Raw genomic sequence first — 27,831 nt, forward strand, 5'->3', positions numbered from 1 at the left:
CCTGGGCGCCACGCGGGGATGACCCTGCACACAGGGGACCACTCCGCAGGAGCACAGGCTCCGAAGAGAGCGCCATCCCGGGCAAGCAAGCGCGCAGGTCAGCCGTCGGGCCTGCCGCACAGCAACTACGCGGCCGCGCAGGAAGGAAGTGGGGGAGGGGAGGTGGCGGGTACCACGAGGCCCGGACCCCGCCGCGCTCCCGGTCAACCTGAGCTGCCTGAATGTGGCCACCACCCAAGTGACCCGGGCTCAACCACATGGCCCCAGAAGGAAGCCCGCCAAACGGCGCCCCAAGCCAGACAGCACCGGCCTTGCTGGTCACCGCGGGTCCACGTTCCTGCCTGGGCAGCTTGGTCGGGGACAGAACGGGCTGAGAAGCTGGGAGTCAAGCCCGCCCACGACCCCCGGGCTGCTGAGGACTGAAGGGCAGGGGAGCTGCCACCGCGTCCCCGTGCACTTCAGCCTCGCGGACGGCACCACCCGCCAGAAGTCAGTGAAACAGGCAGATCCATTCAAACGAGTTTTTGGGAGAGAAAAAGGGCTTCGAAAAGGTTATGAAAACAACTGACGAAAGGAAACAAAATCTGCAGGTGCCAGAGAGGGTCCGACGACCCCTCCTGCTGGGGGTCCTGGGGCTTGCCGCCCCATCCCAACACCCAGAGGCCCCCGCCCTCCCCGCCAGCCCCCCGGCCCACCCTACCTTCTTTCAGCAGGTCGGTGATGTCCGCCTGGTACCGGTTCCCGACACGGATCTCCCCCTTGTCAGCCAGGAGGGTCTTCTGCTGGGGGTCATAGACGAGAGAGTAGAAGAAGAAGTCCTGGAAAACAGCACACGGGGCGGCGTCAATACACAGCACCCTCGGCCACGCTCGTGGGAGGTCAGCAGACGGGAGGGGCGACCGTCGGGGAGACACAGAGAGCTGACGGGTCAGCAGGCTTGAGAGCGCAGGGGAGGCAGCTGTGGCGCCAGTTCCCCACACTGCCACGTGCCCACCACAGCAACAGTTTGAAAACTGAGTTTATGAGAGCATTTCACAGCAACAAAAATCCGAAGGCATCTGGGAACGAAGCTGACAGATTCTGGGCACGTCCTTTGAGAAGATAGTGCCGTTTTCGTGCAGTTGTCACAGGAGATGTACACAAAGGGGGTTACGTTACAGAATGTTCTGGACTCGGTGCCCAGAGCTGTCAGCGGAGCAGCAGCCTGCGGCCCTCAGCCTCGGAGCCTGTCTTCACCCCACACGCCTGCGCCCAGGCTGTTCCGGCTGGAACTGGCACAGTCCGGCCCTCCTGGCCCTTCGCTGCCTGGCACTCCACGTGCCGAAGCTGCTTCTCAGAAGCTGCGTTTAGCTGGCTTGGGCTGCTCTGCAGAAACCAGCCTGCCGACCCTGGGCTTCCCCGGGGGTCTCCCCGTGTACGCCGAGGGTCGCGGCACCCCGTGCCAGGACTGCTACCTGGCCCCGTGTCCCCGTGCCGCCTTTCTTAGTCCCTTGTGGTTGCTTCTCGCGGCCTCTGCTCCCCGGCGGCGGCCAGCTCCTGCGTCGGCGCCAAGGGCTCCTCTGGGTGCGGGTCCGTGCAGGCTGCGGCTGCACCCGCAGCCGAGGACCGACTCCCTGAGGCCCGAGCAGGATGGCGGGCCTGGGCGCAGTCAGTCGATTCTTGCCCGGGGCCGCCCAGACCGGGAGGGGAGGCCGTCCCAGTGGGCTGCCTGCCGTCTCAGGCTAAGAGCCACCCACCCCTAGACAGGTGAGCGAGAGCAGCAGAAACCACGAGGCGTGCGCCCAGGACACACACAGGTCCCCGAACGGGGCCCACGCGCTCGCCACTGCCGGACACCAAGTGGTTCACAGCCGCCGTTTTGCTCACGGCCGTCCCTCCGCGTCACCACCTCTGTGTGGCTGTCACTCAGGGGTCTTTCTAAACTGCAGACAACAGCCCCCAGTGGACGCACGCCTGGGGGCCACGGCCCCTGCTCTGTCCCGTGGGCAGGCACGCGGCGGCTCCCTGGAGCCCGGGCTGCCCTGGGGGCTCTTCAGCGCCGACTCCAGGCAGCGTCCTCCTGGTGGTGCTCCAACGCCTGATGGAGTCAGGCCTCGGTGAGGCCACGGCACCGGGCTTGCCCTCCCTCGCTGGACTGCTGTCACCATGGTCCACGGTCCGACCCCCCGTCCACCTTGCCCCTCTGGGCCCCCGGGAAGAGCCGGGCCCTGCCTCGGGGAGAGGGAACTGTGGCTGAGAACAAGCGTCGCCCACAGACGATGACACTCCTGCTAGGAGCTGCGGGGTGGCCGCACGCAGGTCCCAGGGGAGCCCGCAGTGCGTGGGGACACGCAGGGAGGGGACCCCGGACCCACAACCACTCCTCGCCTGGCCCCAGGAGCTCCCTTACACTGCGACCTGTCCCACTAGGTAACACCCGTGCCCGCGCCGCTCCTGACCCCGCTGGCCTGCCATCGTCCCCAAACACGCTTCTCGCTGCTCCCAGGACTCACGCGTGCACCCTCTGGGGACGTTTTCGGTCGTTCCGCCTCGGGGGAGGGGCGCTGGGCGGGCAGCACGCACCCGCCGGGTGTCACCGCGGGCTCAGGGCGAGCAGCTCGGGGGTCACAGCAAGGCCCAGGCACCGGCCGCCGTGGCTCCCCTCCCACCCTGGTCTGGGATGAGGAGGTCGGTGCCCTGGCCCCAGACCCTGGCAGCACTACGGTTTCGGTTTCCTAAGCTCAGAAACCCTCTGGCTGCCTGGCCAACACAGTCGTGGGTCAACCCAGCGAAGACTGGAGACGGTGGCCTGGACTGCAGTAGGGCCACACGCCCGCTGGGGAAGCCTGACGGCGACCACGGCGGCCAGCACGGGTCCCATCGTCCCCTCCAGGACGAGTCGTGCCCCTCCTGGGGGGCGGGGGTGGTGGGGAGAGCAGACCCCCGGGAGCCGTCACGCCCACTTTGGGCCCTCACTGTGGAGGTGCGAGGAGTGGGGACTGCACGGGACACCGGGAAGGGCCGTGACGGCGCCTGGCCTCAGGGCGCCACGGGTGGGGAAGGGCCTGAGCCCAGCGTGAGGTGGGAGCAGCAACGCCCACCCAGACCAGACCAGCGGAGCCAGGATCCGCCTCTGCCCCCCCGCAAGCCCCAGCCCATGGCCGGGTCTCACCTCCCGTTCCAGGTAGGACTTGAGGGACTCAGTCTCGTTGAGCAAAGTGACGCTGCACTTCCCTCTGCAAGATAAGGGCGCGCGTCAGGGGAGCTGGGCAGACTCCCTCGGCCCGCCCCCGGCCCCCGGGCACCTGACGTGGGTGGCGGGACTCCCTCGGGCCCGCCCCCGGCCCCCGGGTACCTGATGTGGGTGGCGGGCAGTGACTCCAGCTGTCTGGAGAGGAAGAGCTCTCGATGCCTCAGCTGGTGCTTGAGCTTCTCGGGCAGGTCTGCCATTTCTGGGTTCTCCATTTCCTCCTCTGTTTCACCTGAAGGACACAGAGCTCCCGTGAGCTGGTCCCAGAGACACACGCTCAGGCGGCTGGACAAAGGCCCACACGCTGGCTGCACAGGCCCCTCCCCACGCTGGACCCGGGGCAGGTGGCAGTGTAGGTCCCCGCAGCGCACCCCAGAAGCCCCGGGCATCTGAGCAGGAAGGAGGACAATGTCCTGTGCTGGCCTGGGAAGCAGCACGTCAGAGAAAGAAGGGAAAGCGAGACAGCAGCTGCTGCACGTCCAGGACAGGGGGGCAGGACCCACCATGCCCCGCAGCCCTCCCTGCGCCAGGAACCCCTCAGGCCTGCCTCACAGCAGGGCACACAGGCGCGGGCACACGGGCAGCCCGGCGCACAGACCTCAGGACCCTCCCGCAGGGGCGGCTCTTACCTTCCTCGCCGTTGTCGGCCCCCGATCCGGTTTTATAGCAGACCGACAGGGCTGTGTAACAGACAGACAGCACCCAGATGGCGGGTCAGCGACAGCGTGCCACGCTACTCACTCCCTGCCCGGCCTGGACTGAGGGCTGTGAGGCCAGGAAGCAGGGTGGACAAGGGGGCCGCGGACCACCCAGCCAAAGACAGAGAACACCTGAGCCTCTGGACATCCCTGCTAGCTGACCTCAGCTCCTGCCAACCCCACGCCCACGCTGCCCAAGACTCTCCAAGCAGAGCCCCAGACAAGCCTGGGCAGCGAGGCCCTGCTACCTGCACACAGAACACACCTGCCCCTACGAAGTCGGGAGAAGCAAGGACGGGGCGGGGGACACGGCCGAGCCACAGCGTGGGGGGGCGGGGGCGGGGGACGTGTCCCAAGGCCGGTCAGCAACGCGTGCTTCCTGCCTGCGGATGGTGATCCGGGGGGCCTCGGCCACACCTCCAGGGCTGGGCCATCGATGGGCACAGGGAAAGCCTGAAACTCGAAACTGGCATGCGGTGGGGCTGTGGAAGGTCTCCACGATGTGGACCCCAGCACATGCAGCCCTGGGGCTGGAGTGCCCCCAAACACACACTGGCGGTCTGGGGTCGTGCACAGTGGGGTGGGGGAAGCCAGACGCATGGCGAAACCCATCCTCTGCCCCAAGACCCAAAGGTAGGGAGGGGCGTGGAGCCCAGCCCCCCCAGGCTCTGGGCCACCACAAGGCCCCTGGCCCTCTGCTGCCCTCCTGTGGTGGCTGCAAGGAGTCCTGGTGCCCCTGGGCAGGGGACACGCCCCCCGCCCCCCAAAAAAAACCCTGGTTGCAGCAGCTCAGACGGAGGTCAAGGCTAGGGGCGGGGGCGCTGGGGGAAGAGGGGCAGGGCCAGTCTGCCCGGGCCGTGGGCGATGGGAGCCTGGCCTCGGCACCTCCCTGCCCACTCCCGGGGACGTCACAAGCACCCGGAAGCCGGCCCACCACCCCCACACCTTATCCTGCTCACGCCTGTCCGGTGACGGCCCCGCTGGCCCCGCAGCATGGCTAGGGACCGGGCCGGGGGCAGCCACCCTGGCCCCTGCCCGCGACAGGCCCTTGGGCATCCATTCCGGGTCTGCAGGCACTACCCCTCCCTGTCCTGAAACTAGCTCACAGTGGCTCTGAGACCCCCAGCCCACCAGGGCTCCCTGCCATCAGCAACGGTGAGGAGGGACCCAGCAACGCACACCCCAGGGCCACGCTTAAGGCCTCAGGGGTGGCCAGGGTTTGGGCCAGGCCAACCTCCAGCCCCCGGGAGACCAGGAGAGAGCCTCCCCACAGCCCCCAGACCCTGTCCCCAGCGGACCCTCAAACGAGCGTGGGCTGTGGCGCTTGGCCTCTAGGAACCCAGGGCACATGGCCCCTGGCACAAAAGCCCCTCCCTCTGGGATCCAGGGTGCCCGGGCCCTGGGCTCAGAGCTGGGGGGCCTTCCCCACAAGGCCCAGGCAGGCTCTGGGCTCCCACCCTACGCCAGCTCAGCTCACACACCCTACTGGCTCTCCCGAGCCCCTGCAGCTGGTTCTGGGGGGTTGCAGGGAGGACCTGTCACCTGTGCCCACTGTCCCCTCGGGCAAGGCCTTGGTCTCAGGACAGCTCTGTGGGAGGGGGCCACACACCTCGAGACAGGGCCGTGGCGGAGCAAAATGTGGCCTGGAGACCCCAGCAAGGGCTCTACCGTTCCGGGGAGGCCTATGTGGCCCCAGGGCATCTGTGCTGCACCAGGGGCTGGACGTCCTGGTAGGGGCAGGGCGGAAGCTTGTCCCTCAGGCCCCCGGGCCCAGAAGAAACTCGAGTAGCTAATCTGACCGTGCAGTGGGCTCCCCTGGGTCTCTACCCCTCCTGCCAGAAGGGCCCGCAGAGTGTCCCTACACCCATGCCCTGACGCTGGGCGAGGCCCTGGGCAGCGAGGTGGACCAGCCTCGCCCCAGCTGCAGTGAGCTCACAGATGCGCACACCAGGAGAGTCAACCCCGAGAAACGTGGTTTCTGCACAAACCACTGCGAGACGGAGCAGGCAGTACAGGCTCCTGAGAAAACAGCCGAGGCCCCGCACTGAGAGGCAGTGAGCTGGTGGGAGCGGGTGGCCTCCTCAGAGCAGCACACCCCGTGCGCGTGACACGTGTTCCCTGCAGCTTGGCTCTAAGTCCCCGGCAAGGAGCTTTCCCTGCACGCAGAAGCCCCGCCGGCACCGCAGGGCCTCTGCCCACCCTGCCAGCTCCAACACTTCTGCAGGACCCCCTCCTCCCACGGGTCTCAGGGCCTAACACCTGGACAAGCTCCCCCCGGGGGCCTGAGAGCAGGAGAGCCTGGGCCCGTGGACACAGCGCGCCGTGTGCCGAGGGGCAGGGGCTGCAGTCGCTCTGGGCTGAGCAGCAGACACGGGGAGGAGATCCTCTGTCATCGACACCCGCAGGTCACCTACCGCCAGGGCCACCCCCAAGGCCCCCGTCAGCGTCCTGACAGCATGAACGCGAGCCCGCATGCTGACACCTGCAGGGCCAGCGACTGCACAGACCACTCCACTGGGCCACGCAGCTGTGCACCCCCAAGACCCCGGCTCTTTTCCTCGGCACCGGGAGGCCAGAGTGCTGGGGTGGTGGGCACAGGCTTTAGGGTGGGAGGCTGAGAGGCACTGTATCCCATCTCTGTCCCCTCTGGGCACAGCCTCAGGGTCCACCACTGGCGTGCCACAGGGACGCTGCTGACAGAGGCCAAAACCCAAAGGTGGGATCCCATCCTCCCATGAGGCCAGACAAGGCCGGCAAAGAACCGGCTGCTCCCTCAGGGTCGGCTGCACAGCCTGCGGCCACCCTGCGTGGTGCAGAGGCCTGGCCTGGACAAGAGCGCCAGCGGCCCTGCCCCTCCCCGCCACGGGCCTGGAGCCCAGGGCCCAGCACTCCCTGCGCCTTCCAAGGAGTGGTCCAACCAAGGATCTGCAAAGTCCCCCAATTAAACTCCTCAGGTAGATGAGCGCAGCCACACCCTAGGACAAGCACGGCCAGGGTCGCTTCTCAGAGAAGGAAGGAGGCCCCAGGGACATGCAAGGACTTCAGTCTACACCCGCCCGGGGGCTGAGGTGCAGCTACAGGCGGGCTGGAGAGGGGGGCTGGGAAACTCACTGGCGTGCTTGTCGGCCAGGGCGATGAGCGTGCTGGAGATGTCCCGCCTTCGGTAGAAGCACACCACCTTGGCCTCCACGTTCCCGTTGGCCGTCTGCAACAGCAAGGCAGGGTCTAAGGCACGCGTGCCCCCGCGGGCCTGCGGCTCCCCGCAGGGGTGTCCCCCAGACGGGGCCTCAGGTGTGACCGGGGACGGGCTCGTCATGCGGAGCCCGTGCCCCAGGGAGGGCCCTGGAGGGCAGCGGCAACGCTGGCTGACGGAGGGGACGCACACCGGACCTAAACCGAGTCTGCACCCCCAACTCCTGTCCTATCCCGAGCCGCCTGAGGACACCAGGTGGACCCCGGCCACCAGAAAGGCCAGCTCTGCCTTGGCCTCGGGAGCTGCCCCTTCCTTTCGGGCACCAGAGGGGGTGTGATCAAGGACAACGACTGCGGGCCTCCGTCACCCGCCACGAGCAGAAACCTGGGCAGCACCCGAGAGGCGCGGCCCTGAGGCCTGGACCCGCCTCCAAGGGGCAGGGCGGCGCGGCGGGGCTCAGCGGCGGCCTCGGCACCAGGATGGGCGGCAGCGGCCAGGACTGACCTCCACCCGGCGGCTCCCGCACCCGGGCTTGCAAAGCGTCCCACGAACGCGGACAGAACGAGCAGCAGCAAGGACGCCGTGAGGCCCGCGGGGTGGTAACCTCATACCGAGAACGTGTTTTTTCTTAACTAACGAGTTTACAAATTTTAATAACGACGCGAGGATTTTACCACAATTCTCAGCTTTGTGGGCTTAGCACCGCAGCGTTTATAACATCAAACAGAATCATCTTTATGAAAAGTATTTCCCTCTTAGTCATTAAACTCCATTAGACCAGGAATTTTCCCAAGAAAAAGCCTTCGGAATTTTTCACATCACTGAGCGCAAGTTCAAAGCGCTATCAGCCCCGCTGCTTTACAGGTTCATCACACAACTGCAGAGCGCACGCCGATGAAAACCAGCCTCACTCCAGTCCACGAAGGAATGGAAAGGGCATGCAGAATTCTTCCAGGAAAGCCGAGATCAAGTATCAAAACAAGTGAGCGTGAGGGCCTGAAGATGACGCGTCCGTCTTCGGCATGTGGAGACTGGGTTTTTAGAAGCACGACTTGTCAGCTTGTCAGCACGGCTGTGTCAGACCCGTAAACATCTGCAGTGTTCAAGGGTGCCCAGAGTTTTGCAAGATGGGATTCCCAGACCGAAAAGCGCCTCGCAGAAATGGTCCTGGAGACTGTCCGCTGAGCTTGGAACGACGAGGGGCCTTCAACACGATGGAGATGACCTGACACCGCGTCAGGACCACAGAAGCAACTGGACAGAGTCTAGAAGGACCACGCGAGAGCGTCCCGCGGCAGCCACGGTCCCGGCCTCCAGGAGCACCTGGGCCTCGCGTCTCAGGGCTTTGTCTGAGTCTCTGAGCCACGGAGGCTGCCCCCAGCGGGCCTGTGGAGTCGCAGCAATGCCCCCTCCTGGATCCACACCAGGTGCAGCCCCTCCCAGGGGCCCCCGAGAACGCGCACCTCCTGGGGTTGTGCTTTGCTCCGCACAGCCTCAGCTCTGCGAGCCTGGCTTGGGCCGGACCCTGGAGACCCAGGGCTCCAGAGCGCTCTTCCCTCCGGTGCTCTGCCTGGACCCCTGCTGCCTCGCCCCTCACACCCCCCACGTGTCTCCTGCACCTGCCCGCATCTCCCCCCGGGCTGGGGTCCCAAAGGGCCTGTGGGAGGAAAGCTGGGACGACCGCAGGGCACCCTCGCCCGTTTCCTGTCTCCACGGAGGCCGGCTCAGCGGCCCGGGAGCGAGGGCAGGACGGCAGGGGGCCTTCCCACAGGCTGGGGGTGGCTACGGCTCGGGAGCAGGCGGAGTGGGGTCCTTGGCCCCCCAGGAGGACCCTGCTGGAGGACAACGTGGGATGCGGGGAGATGTCCCACTGGGGTCAGCGGCGTCTGCCTTTCATCCTTTGCTGGACTTTTCGGAGACTCCCACACCCCACGGTCCAACCTGCCTCCCTAAAACCTGGCTTCTAATCCCACGAAAGAGGCTTCCCGGGAGGCCTCCGCCCGTCCTCTGGTCCCCTCTGGGCCTCTCCTGCCTAGCTGGCACCCAGCCGGCCCGCACGGGGCCTGGTCCCCACGCCGCCCCCCCCACGCCTGTCCCGAGGGTCTGCCCTCCGCGCCCCCCTCCACGCACCCCCGTTCTCACCCCCCCGCCAGCCTTTTCCCGTGCTTTCACAACAGCAATTTTCTCCAGCAGTGTAAAGATTTAACTCTTCATGAAAACAACGTAAATGCCACATACATCCAATCAAAGTTCTAAGAAAACTCGACAGTTACTTTGAAAGGTCCCGGGAGGGCCGGGGGAACTGGTGTCGGGCACGGCCCAGGAGAGGGGCCCCGAGGGGCTCAAAAGACCTGGGCTTTGCCAAGGAAACTCATTTTAGACTTGTTTTCATTTACAGAAAAGAGACAGAGCGCAGAGCAACCCCGCACCCCCTGCCCCAGTCTACATGCCCCCCCTTCCTCCTGACCCCTCAGTGCTCACTCCAGGGTCCGCTCCAGGGCCCCGCCAGGACCCCGCGCCACCCCCCGCTGCTCTGGGCGGCGGCATGGGGACTGGTCAGCGGCCCGCAGGGTGCCCTCCGCCGGGGCGCCCGCTGTCCTGGGGGCTGGACGGGGCTGTGGCTCTGGAGGACCTTGGGGTGGGGGCATTTTCTCAGGCCACTCCTCTGCTTGCAGGGCCCTCGTCTCCTCTGACTCCTACTAACTGGACGTTGGGCCGTTGGAGGACTCTCTACTTTTCTGAGTTTTCTCTCTGTGTTTTCGTCCCAGTTTCTGCTACTGACTTCCAGGAGCCTCTTCTCACTCCCGAGTCTCCCCAGTCACAGCGGCCGCCACGTCTCTCTGAGGATGCCCCCGGCTCGTCTGGCCTCAGTTTCCTCTGCGCCCTCATCAGCTCTCTCCTCGGTTTCTTTTGATGGATCTCACGGTGGAAGCCGTCCTCCCTGCTCCGTCCAGGTCGCAGGCTGAGAGCAGGCGTTTTGCTGGGACGCGACGCCAGCGGCTCAGATCTGCCCCCAGAGAGCACCCTCCGTCTCCACACGGAGACTGCACACGAGGCTGCCCAGCTTCCTGGGGCCGTCAGGGGAGGGCCCTCAAACTGACCCCGTTTTCAGCCCCTGCCTGAACTACAATCGTCTGGGCTGTGCCCATCTCTCCAGCCAGGACGAAGCCCCCATGCCCCGTGGGGTGGAAGGGGAGGCCAGCAGGGGTGCAGGGCTCCGAGGACCCCGAGGGCCACAGCAGACATCCGTGCTCCCCGGTGCTTTGGACCCACGCCCCTTTCCACCACCCCACCCGGCAGAGCTTCCTGGTGCCCACACTTGCGTCCACCCTCACGGGGCGGCACTGCCTCTCCCTCACACACGTGGCGTGTCGCGGCCAGAGTGAGGGCACCGTGGCCACCCTGCGACCACAGGCTGCCACGGCCCCCCCTGCCAGGACGACTCCACGCAGAGGCCTGGCCCCCAGCCACGCCTTCAGTGATCCGCACGGGGTGGGGCGGGACAGACACCTGCTCCCATCGCAGCAGCGGGCACGGGCTGCACCCTCCGCCCTACGGCTCCAGTGGGCGGAAAGCAGGGCTCGGGGGAGGCGCCCGCCAGCGTACTGGTTCCAGCGGTGTGGTGGCCTCACGGGACATCCGGCCACCGCCCCCAGCCCCGGTCACTGACACGCCCAGGCCGGGGCTCAGGCTTCGGGGCACGGGCACGCCGCCCATCTCCTGGTCCCAGCAGGCACGGCCTTAGGGTCGGGGTGCCGCCACGGCTAGTCTGATCCTTGGGAGACCGGCACCCTGACCTTCCCGCCCCACCCTACATGGTCCTGAGAATCGGCTGCACCGCCCCAAGGCCTGAGGTCCAGGAAAGCAGCCCCTCCCCTGCTGGCCACACAGAGGCACAACAAGGTGGCCCCTAGCCAACACGAGTGACAACAGGGCTTCCGGGACGGGGGCTGCTCCAGGGCGGGGGTCCACAGCCGCCCTTCTGCAGGAACCAGGGGAGAGAGAAGCGGCAGAGCTAAGGGCCCTGCTGACCGGGCACCGCCGTGGCCGCAGCCGTGGCCTCAGAGGAGGGTCACACCGATGCCCTCTCCCCCAGTACCCCCGCCAACGCCTCCAACTAAGGAGGGCGGCAGGAAACGTGGGGGGGCTTCCCCCACCGGGCTTGGGGGTCTGCACGGGACAGCGCCCACTCCTCTGACCAAAGAGGCCATTCTGAACCTGTGAGCCCATGCCCACCGCGCCCCACCAGGCCCAGGAGGGCCCCGCCCCCTAATCCACTGGTAAGCGCCTGCCCAGGATGCTCGGCAGACATGGGACGAGAGAGGAGGGAGACGGGCAGGGGACCTTGGGGCTGTGGGCGCCCAGGCGGCTTCCTTCACTCCTCAGCTGGAACCATCCAACCCAGACCCTCTCCTAACACCCTACCAGGGACCCGCAGGGATGGGCTCTCCGGGGAGGGGCACCCCCGCCCCCCAGCAGGGACGGGGCCGCACGCTACCTTGTTGAGCTCCTCGATCCTCCGGATCAGGTACGGGTTGCTGGAGGAGTTCTCGAAGTAGACGTAGTCTGCAAACGGGCGAGAGCGCGTCAGCCTCGCGAGTCCGCCAGCCTGGGAGCCGGCCCCCCGCTCGCCCGCGGCCCGGCTGCATCTGCGGCGGCAGGCGGGGGCCAGGCTCAGGCGGGGTGTGGGGGGCCGCGGGGGCTGCAGCCGGCCCGGAGGGGGCCCCAAGAGCGGCACCGCCAGGGCGGGAAGGACGGCCACAGGCACTGCTACGGCCGGCCCCAGAGACCACGTCGGCATGGAGGCTGCCAGGCCCCGGCCATCCCCCCATGCACATCCCCCGGCGTCCCACCACCTCTCCTCCAAAGACAAAAGAGCTGAACGGAGGCCGGGGCTTTCCGGGTGGAGGAGAAACGGAGCTCGCCGGGGCGGCACGAGGTCGGGGGCCCAGGGGAGCGGGGTCCTGAGGGTGCTGCCGCCCTGCCGGGTCCCCCAGACTTCAAGTCAGCACAGGCTCCCCTCACAGAAAAACCACACGTGCTCTCCGTTTCCCCAACGCCCCCAAGGGCGAGTGGGGCTCTGGCTCAGGGAGGCCCCGGGGTCCACCCGGGAAAGCCCAGGACAGCCGCGAGACCAGCCCCGCAGGGGACGGCTGACCGGGAGGCTGTCCTGGCTGGAGTCCGCTGAGGCCTGCACGTGCACACGGCCCAGGTGCCCCCGGACGGAGGTGAAGACCCCGGAGGGATCACAGGAGGGGTGTGCCCGGAGGCTGGCTGGACAGAGAGGCCTGCGGGAGGGGCTGGCCGGCACGAGCTTGTCTCGGGGCGACTGCGGCCACGCTGCACCTCGCTGGGCCGCACACCCCAGATGGGCGGGTTTTGTCGCATGTAGATTTTATCTCAACTAAGCAGTTTTCATAAAGGGCCTCAAATCAATCATCCAAGCTTTCGTTCTAAGAAACTAGATAAAGAGCAAATTAAACCTGAAATAATTACTCCTGCGTGTCAGGAACTGGAAACCACCCAAACGCTCCCCCGGGAGGGTAGGGGGTGGCAGACAGGCAGACAGCAGGTCTGCGTCCAGCGACAGAGTCCCGGCAGCGCCAGGAAAGGTGCCCTGGACACGGGGCAGCGGGGGGCTCGGGGGACTGTGCGTCTTGTGCCCGGGCGGCACTTACACACCTGCCGGCAGCTGCCCTGAGCTTCTGAGGACTGGGCTTCACCGCCTGTAACTCGTGCTTTGGTAGGTGGGGAACAAAGAAAGAGGCAGGAGGGGGAGAGGCAGCAGCAGCGGGAGGAGACACGAGCCTCCCCTGCACCCGCGAAGAGGACGGAGCGCAGAGGCAACCGCCTTCCAAAGGGAGAACGAAGGGAGGGGAGAAGCCCCAGCCCCTCCCCGGCCCAGACAGCGTCGCTGGTGAATCGCACCGAACACGGAAGGGAGGCTGAACACAGTCCACACGAACTCTCCCAGAAAGCACTAGAGCAGGGAGCCCCCGGTGGCTTAGAAGGCCGGACACGGCGAGAGACCACAGGGCAGCGCCCCTCACCAACTTGGAGCACAGCTTCTCAGCACGACCTCTGCACATGGAAGCTGGCCACCCAGCAAGGGGACAACGCCCCTTGACCACTGGGAGTCACACCTGGGGACACGTCGAAATCACAGCAGTGGAATGAAGCAGAAAAACCATCTCAACAGATGCAGAAGAGCTGACGAAACCTACACAATGCCTGATAAAAACTCTGACACGGGGGCTTCCCTGGTGGCGCAGTGGTTGAGAACACGCCTGCCAACGCAGGGGACACGGGTGCCCTGGTCTGGGAAGATCCCACATGCCGCGGAGCAACTAAGCCCATGTGCCACAACTACTGAGCCTGCGCTCGAGAGCCCGCGAGCCACAACTACTGAAGCCCGCGCGCCTAGAGCCCGTGCTCCGCAAGAGAATCCACCGCAATGAGAAGCCCACGCACCGCAACGAAGACCCAACGCCGCCAAAAATAAATAAATTTGTTAAAAAACAAAAAACCTCTGACGCAAACTAGGAATTCAGGGGAACATCCTCGCCTGCTAGCAGGCGTTTACCAAAAACCTACAGTGAAGTCCCGTTTACTGATGAAAACACGGTGCCCTCCCCGAAAGCCGGAAGAGGGCACGGGAGTCGATCCCCTGCACTGCTGCTCACCCACAGGTCCTGGTCGGTGCCACGAGGAGAACAAACACACACATGAAAGGCGTACAGATTGGAAAGGAAGAGAGAAAACTCTCTAAATGCAGAGGACATGACTGTCCACAGAGAAATTCCCAGAGTTTACAAAAAGCTATTAAAACTAATGAGTGAGGGGCTGCTCGTGCCTTGAGATGGGCTGCGTTCTGCCTATGGTATGCGTTGCCCTCTCCATAAACCTGCTTTCACTTAAAAAAGAAAAACGAACGAGCGAGGGTTTAGCAAGCTCATAGGATACAAAAATAGTGTATTAAAAGCACCATTTCCAATAGCTCACACAAGTACTGAAGTATTAACAACCTACAGATCTCTGAAGATCAAAAGTTCTGTGCCAAGATCTGTATGCTGAAAACTACAAAACGCTACTGAGAAAAACCAACAAAATCTAAATAAATCGTAACATAAGACATCATGGATCAAAACACAGACCGTCAACCTTTTTCAGTACAGGGCCAGAGAGTAAATACTTCAGGCTTCGCACAACAAGAGGCTAAACCAAAGACATCACTTGGGTACTAACGTAATACATTTCCACAAACATTCTGCCAATGAAATTAAAATCCAAACAATAATAATTGAGTATACTTTTTTGTGATAATCCTGGCCTACTAAGGAATTCTGCTTTGGGGGAGGACAATTTGCTTCATCGGGGCTCAAGTTCACGTTCTGGATCACGAAAACCCATCGCAACGTCCCTGTTAATGCTGACCTGTGACGCGGCCTCTATGTCTTTCTGCATAAAAAGTACCCAAACAACGATATCCATCTGCAAGCATGAAATTTTAATTGAGCACACTCGTACTGGACTCTCTGAGATTTCTCTCGACCTTTCCCTTTCAGCATTTGTGCAGTGAAGGGTGAACCCAGCAGGCCTGGGTCATCCACACCCTGCACATCCAAAGGAAGGTGTGGCCCCTGACCTGCTCCTGGGAGGTTGCCCCAAAGCCCCTGGAGGGTCCTGCCTGATGGGAGCCTTTGCCCACCTGGGGGCACGGGCCACACAGACCATGCCGACAGTGTGATCTGTGGTGGGCCAGAGATCAACCTGACCTCCGGAGGGCTGGACACTAAGGCCAGCCACGCTGATGGTCAGTCATGGCTACGTGACCGACCTGGATAAACAGCCTGGACATCGAGCTGCGTGTGGTCTCACCACCTGTGGCCCTGGGACAGGCCAGCTGGAAGCCTTGACCTTTTTACCTCTGCTGATTCTGGTGTATATCCTTTTGTTGTACTAAACTCAGCCATGAGTGTGATGGCTTTGCTGACCCAGAACTGCAGCAGGTGACACAGTACAGATGGTGGGGCAGCTCCTCAAGGCAGCTACGTGGCTTCTGAAACACAGAAACCTCCTTCGCACGCGCACCGCGGCCCAGAACACACTGCGGGGACTGTGGTCTGAACGCAGAAAACATGCCCGATGCAAATCTGGGTCGGAATGGAGATCCCATTTCTCGTTTTAACATCTGACGGTAAGAAACCGTATAAAGCAGTTTGGGATTCAAACAACGTCAGTCATCACCAAGATGGATGTACCACAGTATAAGTCTGCAGGAAGGGCCATTTCATGCAATTCTGAGATGAGTTCACAAAGGGCCATCATCAAGCATGCAGCAGAAACGAATTTCCAAAGGCACTCAGCGTTTGATACTCGTGGTTGAGTGTTCTCATTCTGAAAAATTCCAATTTCTGCCCCAAATTTAAGAAATCACAGTAAAATTTAACCACTGCTACGCCCTCAAGCTGCTGCGTGGTAGGGCAAGTCAAGATATTCAGCTTCCACCTTTTATTTTGGCTGTGTTGTGTCTTCACTGCTGCGCACAGGCTTTCTCTAGTTGCGGCGAGCAGTGGCTTCTCTTATTGTGTAGCACAGCCTAGGTCTAGGCGTGCGGGCTTCAGTAGCTGCAGCACGCGAGCTCAGTAGTTACAGTGCATGGGCTTAGCTGCTCCGCAGCATGTGGGATCTTCCTGGACCAGGGGTCAAACCGGTGTCCCCTGCACTGGCAGGCGGATTCTTAACCACTGCACCACCAGGGAAGTCCTCAGCTTCCACTTCTGATAAAAATTCACAGAACTGATGACGGCTGACTCCTCGAGGTCAAGTGCAGCTCACCGCTGACACAACAGGTGGGATGAAGCACGAGACTCAACATTTTGCACAAACGCCTGCTGACAAGCAGCCCGACGGACCACGGGCTCCAGGCACCTGATGTGTTAACAAGCTTTGTCCAGGAGTCCAGCCGAGCTGTTCTGCTCCATACACCAAATTCTGTTCGCACACATAGCAGTCTGTCCTACGAGTCAGTTCACGTGGGTCTGGAGGCTGAGAGGTCAGATGATCTGCCGTCTGCAAGCTGGGGACCGGAGCCAGTGGCGAGAATCAGCCTGAGTCCAAAGGCTGAGCACCAGGAAGCCCGATGTCCAAGGACAGGAGAGGATGGATGACCCAGTGCAACGAGCAGGATGCCAGCCCCGCGCCTCTCCGCGCCATCAGGCCCCACAGACTGGACGCTGCTGTGCTGGGAGGGCTCCGATCCAGGCTGACCTGTCCCACCATGCCCTGGTGGCCGCACCGGAAACGACGTCCCCCCGGCTCCCCGAGCCCAGCCGGGCAGACACAGCATCCTAGTAGAGCCCGCTTCAGTCGGCACGAGGCTGGCATTTTCCCCACTTCTTTGAACATCTCGGCTGTGCCTGGTCCAGGCGGACTCTTCACAGAGGCCGGTCTCCTCATGGGGAGCCCATCCCGCGCACCCCGTGCCCACTCCCAGCCCCTCAACCCGGGCAACCAGCCTCCCAAAGGCTGCTCCTCGGCCAGCTGCCACCACCACGACTGAATGACGCCACCACCAGTAACCGGCTTCGCCTGCCCAGCCGATGAGCAAGCAGACCCCGCTGGAGGCTCTTGTCCGGTTCGCGAACTTCCGTGAAAGAGCCCTGCGGCTGCACCCACACACGCTGCGTCCCTTCGGCACAGCGCCCACGCCCCTAAAGCCACCACCTCCCAAGCCCGGGTGCCCTGCTCGCCCGGCGGGGACGGGAATGCAGACAGGGCTCCGAGCTGCTGAGTTACGACACGTAGGTGTGATTCGCAACGACGGCACCGCAGGTGGGCAGGTGAGCAAGTGAGGTGACCTCACCACCGCTCGACCATACCGAGGCCCCAAAGCAGTGAGGACAAATGCAAACGCACGAGCACGGCTCGTTCCAACACGACTTTATTTATGGGCACTGAGATTTGAATTTCATGGAATTTTCATGTGTCCTAAAGTATTCTTCTTTTGATTTTTTTTCCTCAACCATTTAAAAACGTAGGAACCATTCTTAGCTCATGAGTCACACGAGAACAGGCAGTGGGCCGCAGCCTGCCAGTCCCTGTAGCAGAGGACTCAGTCCTGGTGAAGATGCCAATTCTCCCCCACACTGATCTCAACCATAGTTTCAACGTGATCCCAATCAAGACTCCACAGTTTCTTTCTGTAGAAACCAATAAGCTGATCCTACCCTTTACAGGGGAATCCGAGATGCCAGAACAGGCTCCACAACGTGGAAAAGGACAGTCAGGGGATTCCCGGCGGTCCAGTGGTTAGGGCCCTGCACGCTCACTGCCAAGGGCCCGGTTCAGTCCCTGGCCAGGGAACCAAGATCCCGCAAGCTGCGTGGCACGACCAAAAAGAAAAAGAAAAAGGACAAAAGTTGGAGGATTCCCACCTGATCCAGATTTGCCGTGAAGTTACAGTAATCCAGACGGCGTGGATTGGCACAAGCATGGCCGCATCAATGGAAAAGAGAGGAGGAACAAAGGGCACCATGGCAAACGGGTTGGACCAAGGTGCCTACAGATGGCGGGGGGGGGGGGGCGGTCAAGAGGTTAACAGGTGGAGATGGACAACTGGACGTTCACACGCAAAAGGGGAAGGACCCGAGAACCATCACCTCTACCACACACGAAACAATGAACTCAAGATGGGTCCTACACTTGCAAGTAAAACCTGGAACTATAAAAATTCTACAAGAAAACAGGATAAAATCTTTGTGACCTTGGGGTAGGCAGACTTCATATACTTCTCTCTTGTAAAAGAGAAAATTTGCAAAATACATATCTCGTAAACAACTGAAATCCAGAATATAAAAGAAACTCTCACAACTCAACAGTAAGCTTCTTTCCAATTTTAAAAACCGGGCAAAGGATTTGTCCAGACGCCTGACCAAGGGCACAGGAACGGCAAATAAACACGCGGAAAGGGGGCCAGCAGCACGGATGCTTAGGGAAACGTGAATCAAAACTCTAGTGAGATGACCTGTGTGCCAGTCAGACTCCTGTGCAGAGGACCCAGGACCCTCAGCATCGCTGCCGGGAGCACAGGAAAATAATGCCGCCGCCTTGGAAAGTAATGAGGCTGCACTGCGGACAGGCGACTCCACCAGGCAACCCCACCCCTGGGCACTTTCACCCACGAGAAACACCCATAAGAACAAACGTTCACACTCAAAGCTGAGCACAGGTGCTCACGGTCGGCTTCACTCAACCACCAAAACTGGAAATAGGGGCTTCCCTGGTGGCACAGTGGTTAAGAATCCGCCTGCCAATCCAGGGGACACGGGTTCGAGCCCTGGTCCGGGAAGATCCCACATGCCACAGAGCAACTAAGCCTGTATGCACCACAACTACTGAGCCTGTGCACCAGAGCCCGGGAGCCACAACTACTGAAGCCCGTGTGCCTAGAGCCCGTGCTCCGCAACAAGAGAAGCCATGGCAATGAGAAGCCCGCGCACCGCAACAAAGAGTAGCTCCGCTCGCCGCAACTAAAGAAAGCCCACGCGCAGCAACAAAGACCCAACGCAGCCAAAAATAAATAAAATAAATAAATAAAAAATTATATATAAAAAAAAAACCTGGAAATGGCCCAGCTGTGATCTGAATATCAGGTCCTTCCAAAAGTCACGCTGAAATCCTAACCCCAAAGCCATGGTATCTGGAGGCAGGGCCTTTGGGAGGTGCGTAGGTGGGGCCCGGAGTGGGATTAGTGCTCTTACAGGAGACCCCACAGAGCTCCCCAGACATCGAGGCTGCTGGAGCCTTGACCTGGGGCCTGCAGCCTTCAGAGCTGCAAGAAGTTGGCATCTGTGGCTGCCCAGCCCCCAGCGGCTCACGCCTCGTTACAGCAGCCTGAGGGGCCGAACCGGCCCCAGTGTCCCTTCGCTGCTGAATACACCTCGGTACGTCCATTCGATGGAACCTATTCAGCAAGCAGAGGATGAGCCACCGACACGAGGACAAGTCCTGGACGCGCTGCACCCCATGAAGAAGCCAGCGTGCTGCACGCCGCCCTGTAAAGGCGCTCTGCAGCAGCAGGGGCAGATCGGGGCTGCCAGAGCTGGGGGGGCGCAGGCGGGCTGACTACAGAAGGCCAGAGGGCCACTCGGGTCGCGGAAGCAGTCTAACCGCTACCCCCCCTCCTGGCCTGTTTAGGGCCACACACGTGGGAGCGTGTGCGGCCGTTACACAACGGTGTGCGTCTGCCCAACTCCAAGAACCGCACACGCAAAAGGGTGCTGAAAAGTGTACTTCAATAAACCCAGATTTAAATACAAAAAATACACACAGGCCGCTCCTATTTGTCTCAGTAATGATGTACCCTAATGCCACCACTAACACCGAACTACCCTGAACTGAGCCATCGCCCCATGGGGAGTCCAGGGTCAGGGTCCCACCAGCCTCGGGCCACCTCTTCATCAGCAGATCGACACATAACCTGTCCTCTGTGAGAGTCCATTTAAAGACACCGTATCCGGTACGCATCACATCGTCCATTCATGGGTGCTGGGCCCGTAGCCTCCCTGCGCTTAGGGATACTGGACGCGCTTCATGGCTATGCTGAGGGGCACTTGAAACACCGAAATCTCCAACTAAAAGCTCAAAAATTCAAGTGGCATGGTCCTAAACAGGCCGGGGGACCCATCCCTCGTGGCTCCACTCGTTACACATCAACCTTAGGGAGACGGCGGATTCGCAAAGACGATCCGTGAGGAGTGATGGGGCTGGACAGGATGTGTCCGCTGAGCAAGTGGGCAGGCTGGTCACAGCCAGGAGGCCGCGCGAGGGGAGCCAGCGGGGACAGAGGCCCCACAAGAACACGGGCGCACACCCCAGGAGGGCCGCCAGACCCGTCAGCATCCCTCCAGAACCGCCTCCCACCAGGTCCCCTGGGGCTGGGGACCCCGCGGCGGGAACGGCGGGGCGCCGAAGGAAGCCAGACTCCTGACCCTGCAGGACCGTGTCCGCTTTCACCTGCTGCACCTGGGCCCCACCAAGCCCAGAGCCAGGACGCCTGCACGCGGGCCCCCTCCGCTCCTCTGTCCTCGCCCCGGCAGCTCCAGCTCCCCAGCCAGGCCTCCCGCGTACACACCCCGCTGGACGGAGGCCAGACCCTGACTGGAGGGGCAAGTGGCCGATGACCACGGGGCCCGGCCTCCCTCCAGGGGCTGGAGCACAGGGCGGAGGCTGACGGCCAGTCACGCGGGCGCCAGAGGCCGGGTCCCAGGCCTGAGCACGGCAGGTGTCCCGCACATCTCTGCAGACAGAGGGACAGAGCCGTCCTCACCCGCACGCCGGGGAAAGCCCGGCCGGTGCCCACGGCTGAGTTCACTGGAGCACGTCCCCCCGCGGCCCTGAGCTGAACCCAGTCCCCTCCCACGGGGTGCGGCCGCCTCTGAGAGGCGACCTCCTGCGACCCCCAGGGGAGCCCCGCCCGCGCAGCCCGAGGAGCCCACTCTGCCCGACGTCCAGACGGACCCTCGGGGAGCCAGTGTGGCCGCCTGGACCCCTGCCTTGCAGAGGGCAGGGAGGTGGCGGGCCTGCCCTCCAGGGGTGCCGAGCGCGGGGGTCCCTCTGGGCGTGCCGCAGCCACGCCCCTCGCTCCCGAGGCAAGCAGCCCCCACCTCCGGTCACCACCGCCACACGCGTCACCCAGAGGAACCTGGGCCTCCATCTCAGGGGCCCATGCCCAGCTGGGACCCCCGCACAGCAACAAGAGGGCCAGGACCCAGTCGGGGGGCGATGGGGGGCCACCCAAGGGCGGGGCCGAATCGTGGGGCCCCGAAGATGCTGGGAGTTGACCCCCCACCGCAGGAACCACTAAGCAGTTTGAAGTAGGGGAGACGGAGCAGACCAGCTGCTCAGAAGGGTCATCTCCTCAGGCAGCCCAAGAATCGCAGCCAGGAGAGGATCAGGGCGCTGCAGGGCCGGGAGAGCAGGCGTCCCACGAGAAGGTACAGCTCCAACCTGCATCCCACTGACCGGGAGCAGGGAGGCCGCAGGGGCATGGCCAGCGCAAGACGACGGGCAGCATCCCCGAGGCCACCCCTGGAAGCCCCGCCCGCCAGGCCCTCCCCAGGCACCTCACCCCGACGTCAGCCTGGACCCCCCGGCTGTGGAGACGGCACCAGCACCCTCGTCCGTCCACACAGGGGCCCCCAGAGCCCCTGGAAGGCTGTGCCCACTGCTACAGGACACGGGCCCCCTGCTCCCTGAAGACAGACGGACAGGGGTGCAGGGTGGACAGAGACGGAAGGCAGGACAGGACATTGTGTACAACATCAAACTCTTGAGAGAAGGCAGGCTGGGGGTCATGGGGGGCCTCAGGGCACCCCACCACCCTCACCCCGCCCCGAACTTCAGCGGGAGACAGCTGGGAGGAGGGGCCCCTGTGCCAACCTCACCCAAGCCACCCTTCGGGCCCCGCATGCCAGCACCCACGTCCACATGTCCTGGGAAGGCCACTGCGCACTGCAGGGGTGCCCGCCCTGCCACGTGAGAACGTCCCTGCTGGCCCCGCACAAGTCTGGCATTCTCCCGCGTGTGGGTGCCTTACCTAGTCAAAAGTTAAAATTAAACAAAGAAGCATTTCTGACAACAGGACAGGATACAGATGACAAAGGCAAAAACAGCAGGGGCAACGGAGACACTGTCAAGCTGCCTGGAGGACTAGGGTGTTCCTATCACCTTTTCAAAATATATTTTTAAAAATCAACTATCCGAAAGAATGGGGGTTAATTTCTTACAACGATAGAAGAAAAACAAGAGACGAGACCTGAGGGGAGATGGTTGCAGCCCGCCCATTAAAGACATACCCACCGCCCCAGTGACCGTGGTATCGGTGGCTCCTAGCTGTTGGTTTTTGCTTTCTGTCCTGAAACGTGACAGCACGTCTCTGCACAGAGACAAAAAGAGGTGCCCGCGGTGCCCTCAGTCCATGGCTGGTTCCAGAAGACTGGCCAGGTGCCCCCACTCCCCACGCAGAGCGCAGACCCCAGAGGGAGAGGGTTCGTGGACCCTGACCCCGCCACCCGCGTCCAGGCCTCCTCCACCACATTTGCTGTCACCGCCGAAGGCAACTCTCTGCCCAGGCTGGGTCACTTCCCGGGGAAGAACCAGGCCCTGTCCCCTCCCAGGCTGACCCACTCCGCCCAGCCAGTCAGCTGGCACAGAGCTGCAGCCATGCCTTCGCCCCGCCCAGACATCCTGGCAGGGCCTCGGGACGGCCCGCCAGGTAGAATGCAGGCCACCCAGAGAACGCTGGACTCTGCTAACTACTTTCTAGTGCCTGTCCCTCCCATGCGTTATTTGGTACAAACTTACGCTAAGAAACTGTTTATCTGAAATCCAAACTGAACGGGCATCCTGTACTTTCCTGGCTGAGTCTGGCACCTTTGGAAAAGGTAGAGCATCCTGAGTGGAGACAACAGGGGCGGCGGGGAGGGGGGCTTTCCCAGACTCTGCTCCTGCAGTGCCCCCCAGGCCAGAGCAGGCTGCCCAGGCAGGGCCAAACCCCAGCAAGAGAGGGGCGTACCTTCCTCTGTCTGGGCCCTGAGAAATCCAGACACCGCCCCCCAACCCCGAGCAAGCAGCACCTCAGGACAGGGTGCCAACCTGCCAACACCCCGCCCACCGGAACCACTGGCCTTGCAGACCTGGGGCAGCGCCTTGGGATTCCATACAGAAACTGGGGACGGAACTGCAGGGACCAAGAGGGAGTCCAAGTGGAAGCGGTCCTGCAACGCAGGCCCTGGGAGGGCCTCCAGGACACCCTCAGGGGGACACGCAGACCGCTCCCCTGGAGGAGGCACCGCAGGACACAGAGATCCTGGTCAACACCGTGGGGAAACTGAGGCACGGGAAGGTCTGAGGGTGGCCAGGCCCCCGCTGACTTCGCAGCCAGATAGGTGGCTTGAAGCCCACATGTCAAGGAGTGGACACGAGTGGCGATCGGGGCATCCACGGCCTGGATGGGGCAGGGACAGCTCCCCTTGGAACCAGTCCCCACAGGCAGGCACGGTGGAGGTCCCACCCACTGAAGCAGGGGCTGGCAGAAGTGCCTGGCAGCGGGTGAAAGTGCAGCAGGGGCCAGCTGAGGGCCTCCAGCCCCCAGCCGCCGCCACCTCCTCCTGCAGCCTCCGTGCCTCCTCCAACCAGGAGCTGGGCGCCTCCGTTCTGCGGACACTGCTTCATTTATTCAGCGTGCCGACGTGACCGCAGGGCCAGCGCCTGGGATGGGAGGTAAGACCACACCTGCCGAGGGGCTTCCGGCTGGCTAAACCCAAGGGGGCACCGGGCGAGCTGGAGGGTGGGCAGACCGGAGGGGCCTCAGGCTGCGCAGGAGGCCAGGAGGGGTCTGCACTGCGGAAAGGTGGCCCAAGAGGGCACGGGTTCGAGGAGCACTGAACGGGCAGCTGCAAGGGAGGCAGGAGCCCTGGGCTGCGCAGCTGGGGTGAGGCAGAGGCCGAAGCTACCAGGGCGGAGAAGGCGGCTCGGTCCTGGGGGTGACCCTCCCGCCTCCATCCACAGACGGCAGGCTCCTGCTTGGAGTGGCGAGGCTAGGAAATGAACAGGCCCCTCCCAGAAGGGCCCCTACACTGCAGCCTGCTCCCCACAGGCGTCCGCCAGGGGCCTGAGCTACACGGGGTACAGGCCCCCATTCCCATGACCACCTCTGAGCCAGAGAGAGCAAGGGAGGGCCTGCCGGCCGGGCAGGTGCTGCACTGACCCCCTGCACAGATGGGGGTTTACGCCCAAGGTGACAAGGCTGGCCTGACACTCGGGGTCACCTGGCCAGAGAGAGCGCAGACTGAGGACAGAGGACACTTGGTAAGCGAGGCCAGCGCCGTCCTCAGCCCTGACACACTCCACCAAAGGTGGGCAAGTGAGCATCTCAGGCTCAGAGAGGGTGGGCACCTCACCTCCCTGTGAAGGACCAGCTCAGAACCCCATGGAAAACCCGCGGCACAGCCTCCCGGAGCCCCCGCCCCACGAAGAGGGACAAGGCCCAAAGCCGGCGGCTTCCTGGGGCCCAACTGGGAGGACGAACAGCCCAGGAAGCCGGCCCCCCAGGGCCTCAGCCAGCTCAGCGACCCCCTAACCGGGGGGCTGCCTGCCCCTTCTGCACCCTTGCAAGGCACCTCCCTGCTGGGCTGGGGAAACAGGACGCAGCAGGAAGTCTGGGGGTGTCTTAGAAAAGCATGCTCGGGGTGACCACAGGCTGCTGAGGACCCGGAGAGGGAACCCTGCTAGGGGAAGCCGCCAAGCACACGCCCGGCCCAAGGGGTAGCTCAGCCGCCCCTGGGCTCCCACGCATGGGGCTCCCCACCCCAGAGGGGACCCACTCCCCACCCCAGCACCCGAGCCAGCCCTGCCTGCCCCGGTGGGCACTCCACACCCCTGCGGCCCCCAAACTCCCGCTCCCAGGAGGACAGCCAGCACCGCCCCCCCCCAGACCATGTGCTCCAGCTCTGCTCCGGGGTCGGGGGCTCCCGCCAGGTCGCTGGCCCGGAAGCATGCTCTGCGACTTCAGAGCCTTCCACAGTTCCTCTGCCAGGGCCCAACAGGCTACACGGTCGGCCCCCAACAGGTGGGCAGAGCCCCCGCCTCCCTGGTGCGCCGCTCGGCCACTACCCGCACCGGCTCGTGAGGGCCGGCCCAAGGGGTCACTTCGGGTTGGGATGAGCATGGCCGAGGCAGAGGTGGCGGAGGAGGAACAGGCTGCTCAGAAAGGGGGGGGAGGGGAAGGAGATGGGGTGGGGTATAGAAGAGTGGGTGAGCGCTGCCGGGGGAGGGGGAAGGACGGCCCAGCCGGGACGGCCTGCAGTGGGGGAGGGGTGCAGAGGCGGAGGGAGGGGACCAGAAGTGGGCCGATGGGGGGGCTGGGCCGATGGGGAGGCGGGCGGAGGAGGGGAAGGGGAAGAAGGGAAAATGGGGGAGGGAGGGATACGACGGGGGACCCGGGCAGGGGGTGCAGAGGGGGCCCGGGCGGAGGTATGGCGAGGGCCGGGGCGGCGGTTTGGGACCGAGGCAGGGAGGGGAGGAGAGATGGGGGACGGAATGGGGCCCGGGGGGGATGGGGACCCGGCGGGGACTGGGGGGATGGGGGCCGGCGGGGCCCGGGGTGGCAGGGTCGGGCCCGCGGCGCATAAAGGCGGCGGCGGCGGCGGGCGGACAGGCGGCGGCCTTACCTCCGACCCTGTACATGTTGGCGGCCATGTCCGGCGGCGGCGGCGGAGGCCGCAGGCTGGGCCGGGCTGGGCGCGGGGCTCGGCGCGGGCGGCCGGGAAAATGGAGGCGCGCGGGCGCGAGGCGCGGGGGCGCGAGCGGGCGGGCGGTTTAAAGGGGCCGCGCTGCTGCTGCCGCCGCCGCTGCCGCCGCCGCCGCCGCCGCCGCCGCCGCCACCGCCGCCGCCGCTGCCGCCGCCGCCGCCGCCGCCGCCGAGGCCGCCGAGGCCGCGCAGGGACCGAGGGCCGCGGTGCGGGCGGGAGAGGAAGAGGAGGAGCGGCCGCGAGGAGGGAGGGGCCTCGGGCGCCACCGCCCACCGAGTGGGCGGTTACCCGACCCGCGGCCGCGCGCTCCCGGACGCCTGCCCGCGCCCCCCGGGGTCTTCCCCAAGCCCCTCCCCGCAGCGGCCCCCACCAGCCGTCCACGCCGGTCCGAGTCCTTCCTGGGCTTCCCGCTCCTCCTTCCCACCCTCCCTCCTGTCGCAGGGTCCCCTCCGAGTCCCTCACTTCCCTGAAGCGCAGCGGCCCAGCCGCGGCCTCTTGACTCCCGGCCCGGCCCTCTCCGCTCACGGCAGGGGTCTTTGTCCCTGCCCCACTGCCCAGCCCCACGCGCCGCCCGGACAGCGGCGGCGCCCCCATCCCACCTCCGTGCGGGCACTGCCTCCGTGGACTGTGGCCTGAGGAGAAGGCCAAGGGAGGCGCGTGGCCGTGCCCAGAGGACCCTCTGCAAGGCCCCGCCTGAGAGCGGGGGTCCCGCAGGCCTCTCTGACACGGCCCAGAGCCCGCGGCTGGTGGGGCGGGGGGCGGTGCGTGCCCAGTACAGCGAGTCTGGACGGGCCCCTGTGGGTGAGGCACCTGCCTGTCCTCCCCAGGCCCGGCAGAACCTGCAACCGAGTGTGAGCTTAAGGTCCGAGGATGGTGGGGAGCGCGGTGGCCTGGGCGCACCCCGCAAGGAAAAGCAGTGGGTGCAGGGGGGAGTCCCGGGTGGAGAGTAGCGGGTTCCCGGCCACGGTGGGAGCCAGGACCAACCTGGCTGCTAGGAGGCCAGCGGAGGGAGGTGTCGGGGCCCCAGGGTGACTGCCTTGTCCACTCAGGGACATCCCTTCGAGACACGGAGGGGAGTGGCGAAGGGGTGGAGCTCAGGAGAGGCCCCCGGCCGAGCACCTCCGCCGTGATTGACGGCGGCTGCAAGGGAGGAGCTTAGGACTCAGGATATCTAGGCAGGTTCCCCAAGCGGGGGCGCTGGGGGTGGAATGGTCTCCCTCCCCCAGGCCCCCGTCCTAGCTTCGTGGCTTGCATCTCCTCATCTGAACAGCGAAGGTGCAGCATGAAGTCACCTTCCACCTACACCTAACAAGTCGACCATAAAGTTAGTTAAGAACCACCGATAAGTGCCCAGGCAGGGCTTTCAGCTTTCCGCAGGGCCGCCCGCCTGCCAGCTGCGGGGAGAAGCAACAAAGGGCGGGGGCTGTTCTCCTCCCTGGACGGGGCCGTGGGGGTGAGCGGCAGTCCGGGCTGACCTCCACCGGAAGCAAAGCCACGGGCCGCGTCTCAGGGAAGCCGCTGGAATAACAGGTCTCCCCGCTCCCAAAGCACAGTGACGTCTAATAAACCCTCGGGAGACAGCACAGAGCCCCCGCTCCTCCGTTGGCTTCCACACTGCTTTCCCCTCTCCAGACTAACAAAAAAGGGAGATTGCATGCAATGCCCAGCCCTTACACCAGCTCAGCGGCAGGCCAACAGACCAGAGACACCTTGCAAAAAAGACTTAGGAATTCATCCATTTAGTAGCAGAGGAAGTAGACATTCAGGAGAGAGCCGGGAGGGTGTGTGAAGGTGTGGCCAAGTCCACGGCCTCAAGGACAGCAGGGGGCGGGGGTGAGGCACAGCGGAAGAGACCTGAAGAAGCAGAAGACAACTCCACAGGAGCCCTGGAATCTTAGGAGCTTGACAGGACATGAGATCGGTAATCAGAAGTCAGAGAGTAGATGGCGGGACAGCAGAACGAGAGCAAGGTTTAGGAGCTGAGAAAACACAGTTCCTCAAAATCACGCCGTCGCTAGAACAAGAAACAGCGAGGGGCAGGATGTCGGGCGACTAACAGGGACGGCTGTGCGGTCCAGTGGGGAGCGGGGGAGAAGTAATAAACATGACATTACGGGCCTTGAAGACAAAGTGATGAGGGTCAGGGGACAGGGTGATCATAGTGAGGGCACTGTTTGGAGAGGCTGAGACATTGCTGAAGGAGGGACCCATGGGAGTCCAACGGTGGGTGAAGTGGCCCAGAGGCCACTCGACAGGGCTGCGTCCTTGTGCGGGGCCTGGAGAGTCCCGAGTGACCTGAGCTGACCTCTGGTGAGGGATGGGAGAAGCAGCAGCAGATGTGGAGGCAAGAGGCCTCAGAGGAAGGCACACGGTGCCAGAGGCCGTGCACGGTTAGAT

The 27,831-nt window shown here is 63.8% G+C and overlaps 1 protein-coding gene across 10 annotated transcripts in view; it reads right to left on the reverse strand.

Moving 5' to 3' along the window:
• Window positions 1-26,505, reverse strand: part of MTA1 (metastasis associated 1) — a 38,768-nt gene extending 12,263 nt beyond the window's left edge. For 3 of the 10 annotated variants that reach the window (XM_073799944.1, XM_073799943.1, XM_073799948.1), the window contains exons 1-6: window positions 25,354-26,043; window positions 11,619-11,769; window positions 3,859-3,909; window positions 3,335-3,461; window positions 3,152-3,215; window positions 701-818 (exon numbers count right to left, since the gene is read on the reverse strand). In XM_073799944.1, coding sequence (XP_073656045.1) covers window positions 701-818; window positions 3,152-3,215; window positions 3,335-3,461; window positions 3,859-3,909; window positions 11,619-11,769; window positions 25,354-26,028 — 1,186 coding nt within the window. In that variant the 5' untranslated portion in view covers window positions 26,029-26,043. Of the gene's footprint in view, window positions 1-700; window positions 819-3,151; window positions 3,216-3,334; window positions 3,462-3,858; window positions 3,910-7,038; window positions 7,133-11,618; window positions 11,770-12,802; window positions 17,501-24,619; window positions 25,075-25,353; window positions 26,044-26,418 lie in introns of those variants that run through there. The other 7 variants (XM_033850414.2, XM_073799946.1, XM_073799945.1 and 4 more) reach the window with 7 other exon arrangements.
• Between the last annotated feature and the right edge of the window lie 1,326 nt (window positions 26,506-27,831).

Source organism: Tursiops truncatus, chromosome 2 (genome assembly GCF_011762595.2).
Source record: "Tursiops truncatus isolate mTurTru1 chromosome 2, mTurTru1.mat.Y, whole genome shotgun sequence".
In the NCBI taxonomy this organism is placed as follows: domain Eukaryota; kingdom Metazoa; phylum Chordata; class Mammalia; order Artiodactyla; family Delphinidae; genus Tursiops; species Tursiops truncatus.